The 2,563-nt window shown below is 35.0% G+C and overlaps 1 protein-coding gene across 1 annotated transcript; it reads right to left on the minus strand.

Annotated features, from left to right (window-relative positions):
• Positions 1–290: 290 nt before the first annotated feature.
• LOC145043142 (uncharacterized) lies at positions 291–2,229 on the minus strand. Its single transcript, XM_078991705.1, has 4 exons — positions 2,022–2,229; positions 920–1,023; positions 672–726; positions 291–581 (listed from the first exon to the last, which is right to left on the minus strand). Exons 2-4 carry the CDS (start codon positions 1,017–1,019, stop codon positions 443–445), a joined length of 294 nt encoding a protein of 97 aa, XP_078847831.1. The 5' UTR covers positions 1,020–1,023; positions 2,022–2,229; the 3' UTR covers positions 291–442.
• Between the last annotated feature and the right edge of the window lie 334 nt (positions 2,230–2,563).

The following is a 2,563-nucleotide window of genomic DNA, read 5'->3' on the forward strand; positions in this document are numbered from 1 at the left end:
GAATCGGATTCCATATTTCCATGGCTAGTTAAGCATTGATTATGATCCCTCATCATATCACATGATCATCACATAATAAAAGAGTTTGGTTCTTCTCACTTGTACGTTTTTCCCTTTAAATGATTTCAAGTAACAATACTCATTCGTAAGAATATGATATTTAACGTTCTCTTTACCACATTGACAATCATCCACAAAACCAATTCTAAACAGGAATACTCATTTCAAAAACTAACGTTCTTTGTTTTCAATCTATGAATCTTGGTTAACAAGAAAAGTAATGGTAGCTATTAAGCAAGAAAAGTGAGCCTAAAAAAACTTTGGTGAGTTACAACCTGTTTAAATACCACCAATTAACAACTTTTACTTTTATCTGACAAATCCATTGTCCATCATTAAAAACTGCCTAAATATGCATATATGATTTACAAACAGATTGAGATTAAGCACTCTTTTTAGAGGAGTGATTTCCATTTGAAAGATTGGTTGCTGTTGTTGTTTCTGTTGAAGGCTCTATACGTGGCGCATACTTCTCGTTCCAATACCCAACAGGATCCTCATAAGATCTAGTCCCAGCCTCACTAAAAAAAAAAAAAAAAAGGGTGAGAAAATGACATATACACTTGGGAAATATAAAACTTGCTACTTGTGGATTTAATAAAAAAAATTACCTGCTTGCCCTAATTGTCATTCCACCTATCGTTGTCTTCTCTTCAAAAATATTACCTGCGTTAAAGAGGGGTTGCTTAGATAACTCCATCTTGCTCAAAAGGAAAGCAAATAACTTCATAGGCTTACACAAATGTTGCAGATTTCAGAATCACGACATAATCAGATTACAATAAACAACAAATCTCTCAATTTGTTAACAGAAATCCACCGATTAGATTGCAATGAAATCAGAAGTTCTAAATTTTACCTCCATAGATGTCTTTATCGGAGAAGTACTTTGCTTTCAAGTAATTGGCGTATTGAGCTTCGTAGTTCTTCAATTTCTCACTTTGCTCCTTGCTATCCATTTCTCTATCACACAACACGATGTCAATTCGTAAACTTCATATAACATCGGATGATTCCGACTCACTTTCTCATCACCACGAGTATTCATACAAAGTTGTCAAAAACCCTAATTCCTCCAATTTTTAACAAAAAGGAATCGAAATTGTGGGGAACAATCTAGGTAACTTCACAGAACGATGAAACACGACACCGATTTGATTTGAAAACAAAATCGGATCTAAACGAAGATAAGTTACAAACCAGAAAAGATATAATCGATTAAGCTATCTCAAATACGGAGATACATACCTGACGAATTCGAAGAGATCCAATAGAGCTCACGAGAGAAAGAGAGTCGGGGGTTGGGGCTATTTATAGTCCCTTGATGATGAAATTGAAAAAATATATAATTTTTATTTTTTAATAAAATTGAAAAGGTATCAAAATTCAAAATTCTATTAAAAAAAAAAAAACGCGCGTTGCAATGTAAGGAATAAAAACATAGGCAACTTGCTTCGGAAGTGAAAAGGATCAGAGAAATCGGGTTTTTTTTTTGTTAAAAAAATGTTTTCGGGGGCTGTTTGGAACTTTTTTTTTATACTCAGGGGCTGTTTAGTTACATTTTAAAAGATAAGATTTTTTTTACATATGATCAAAGGTCTAAATAGAAATCCAAACTAGAACTCAATTACAAATCCATTTAAATGGAACTCAAATGGAAGCAAAAAGTTATAGATGGAATCGATATTTGGATTTGAAGACTGGATGATAGATAACTGATTATAGGAAAACTGATATTGTAAGGAATCGATCAAATATGAGAAACATTGATACATTATTGTTCAGTTCAGGATGAACAAACTGAAATCATAATTAACAAATTCCAAATCAGTTTAGTATTATACAGGAAACGGATCTAAATCAGTTGATTTCAAATTACTGCTTCTGAAAACCGGATAATAGACACATTGAACATAATCAAATTAGAAACAAAATTGCTATTGTATAGAAATTAGCGATACCTGTGAAGCAAACCGGAGGCAGATGGTGGATGAAGGCGGTGGAGCAAGCCACAGGCCGCGACGGTGGCCGAGCAAGTCGGAGGCGGCGACGGGGTATAGCAAGCCGGAGATGCGATGGGGATGCCGGAACAGGAGGTCGTAATATGAACGTAGGAAATTGGGAACGGCTGATAGTCTGATACGCCTGCAAGGGTTTTAGTATAGAGGGGGTAAAGTGTAAATAAAAGAAAGGGTATAATATAATTGTCCACTCATAAAAAATTGTTGTGAAAGGGATAGCAGCAACTGGGTACATGTGACTTTTGTGGTCAGATAGGAATATAGGATGACTTTCAACTTAAAAATGCATGTGAAATTTTGAATTATAACAAACGGATTGTGGTGCGTGTGTTAAATTGTTGATCCAAAACAAAAATATTTTCATTTTGAACAGTGGCGTGTGTTAAATTGTTGATCCAAAACAAAAATATTTTCATTTTGAACAGTGGCGGTCCTAGAGTGGTGCCGGCGGTGAGGCCGCACCGGGCCTTCGATTTTATAGG

Source organism: Lactuca saligna, chromosome 4, assembly GCF_052625555.1.
Source record: "Lactuca saligna cultivar CGN05327 chromosome 4, ASM5262555v1, whole genome shotgun sequence".
NCBI classification, from domain to species: domain Eukaryota; kingdom Viridiplantae; phylum Streptophyta; class Magnoliopsida; order Asterales; family Asteraceae; genus Lactuca; species Lactuca saligna.

Bases quoted from the DNA above. Each gene is read 5' to 3' on its own strand.
- LOC145043142 (XM_078991705.1), bottom strand. From the start codon at position 1,019: ATGGATAGCAAGGAGCAAAGTGAGAAATTGAAGAACTACGAAGCTCAA. The intron at 727-919 runs GTAAAATTTAGA...TCTTTAACGCAG, and splicing joins CGATAAAGACATCTATGGAG to GTAATATTTTTGAAGAGAAG. The intron at 582-671 runs GTAATTTTTTTT...TTTTTTTTTTAG, and splicing joins ATGACAATTAGGGCAAGCAG to TGAGGCTGGGACTAGATCTT.